Here is a 1,419-nt window from a genome sequence, read left to right as displayed (position 1 = left end):
GACATTTTAGGATATTCTAGAAAACATCAAAGCAGGAAATCTTGTTGAACAGAATTTTAAAGCACCATCCCAACCCAACACATACCTCTAATCTCTAATGCTAGGTAGTGCTGATTTTATGAAGGTGTGTGCTAAGAGCCTTTTACAGCAATGTGCCTATGTAAGAATCAGAGTAGTGGTGTTGAATATGTTTTAAATGTCTTATTCAGCAGTTTAATTATTTTAGGGGTGTGTGTGTGTGTGTGTGTGTGTGTGTAATCATACTTATTTGGCTATTTTATTATTTTTTTAACTTGTATCATAAACACTTTATTTAAAGGTCCATCACAATTTACGTGTGGCAGCACAAAATAAAGGACCAGATCGTGACACACCATTTCCATCTCAAGTGGTCGAATCCAACATCCAAAACCCAGCGAGCAGCCAAACTCAGAGCAACCTCAGGGCCTCTCGCTCGGACTCCAACAGGGTCAGCACGTCGCCCTCGCGCACGGGGCCTTTTACGTTGCGGATGATGGAGCGGCTCGTGTCGTCCATAAATTCCACGCGCACCTGCGTGCACTGTCCCTGAGAACCGGTCCTTCCCAGGACAGTGGTGACCCTGGCCAACTTGATAGGCTGCACACAGCTGGTATCCATGATGGTGGCTCGGCAGCGGTCTGGCGGAGCTATTTGGCTATTTTATTAACCTCAGAAAGGGATGAGATTTGTTACACTCATTGAAAGGAAACCTGGGCTAAAAAATTGAGAGATGTGTATTCCTATTTTTTGTAGCGTTAGGGCTAAGTATGCCTGTTTTCCAATCCACAAGGATGAGTGGAGGCAGAGCACACGTTATTTGTCATCTATGGCACAGGCAGTTGAGAGTTGCAGTGAAAAGGCTGAAAAGCTAAACTACATTGAGGAAGGCTGAGCCATACTGGCCTCTTGACCTTGTATATTAGGTCATCTTGGTCAGCAGTCATTACATGATTATCACACTGCTTTCATGTCCTGGATTAATGCTTCTAATATAATTTAATTGATGTTCCTAGTGCAAATTTATAACTACTAAATTCATCTTGAGTACCCACCTTGCAGGTCACTTTATACTCAGGGTTATAGACAGCATTCCAAGCTTTGTCCCCATGGAGCTCATTAAGGAACGTAGAACATAGTGGAAATAAAGACCTAGACATAGACAAGTGCAAGTACAATATGGCACCTTGGCCTTAGCAATATATATAATAGACCAAAGGATGGAATGAAAAGTATTTGTTGAAATATTTTTGCTAAAACACATTATTTTGATAAAAGTAGACAGATGAAGGATTGCTTCAACAAATAGAAAGGTCATGAATAGGTTTTGCCAAAATTATGTCATAAAGTCATATGACACATATTTATAGAGAAATACAAAAATATATGTGGGCCAAATGT

The 1,419-nt window shown here is 40.7% G+C and overlaps 1 protein-coding gene across 1 annotated transcript; it reads right to left on the bottom strand.

Moving 5' to 3' along the window:
• Positions 1–333: 333 nt before the first annotated feature.
• LOC110567431 (small ribosomal subunit protein eS28-like) lies at positions 334–639 on the bottom strand. Its single transcript, XM_064360400.1, has one exon. It carries the CDS (start codon positions 637–639, stop codon positions 430–432), a length of 210 nt encoding a protein of 69 aa, XP_064216470.1. The 3' UTR covers positions 334–429.
• Positions 640–1,419: the final 780 nt, after the last annotated feature.

Source organism: Aotus nancymaae, unplaced genomic scaffold, assembly GCF_030222135.1.
Source record: "Aotus nancymaae isolate 86718 unplaced genomic scaffold, 86718_ANA_hifiasm-v0.15.2.pri h1tg000040l, whole genome shotgun sequence".
Lineage (NCBI taxonomy): Eukaryota > Metazoa > Chordata > Mammalia > Primates > Aotidae > Aotus > Aotus nancymaae.
The sequence above is the reverse complement of the archived record's forward strand: the minus strand, read 5'-3'. Positions and strand labels throughout refer to the sequence as shown.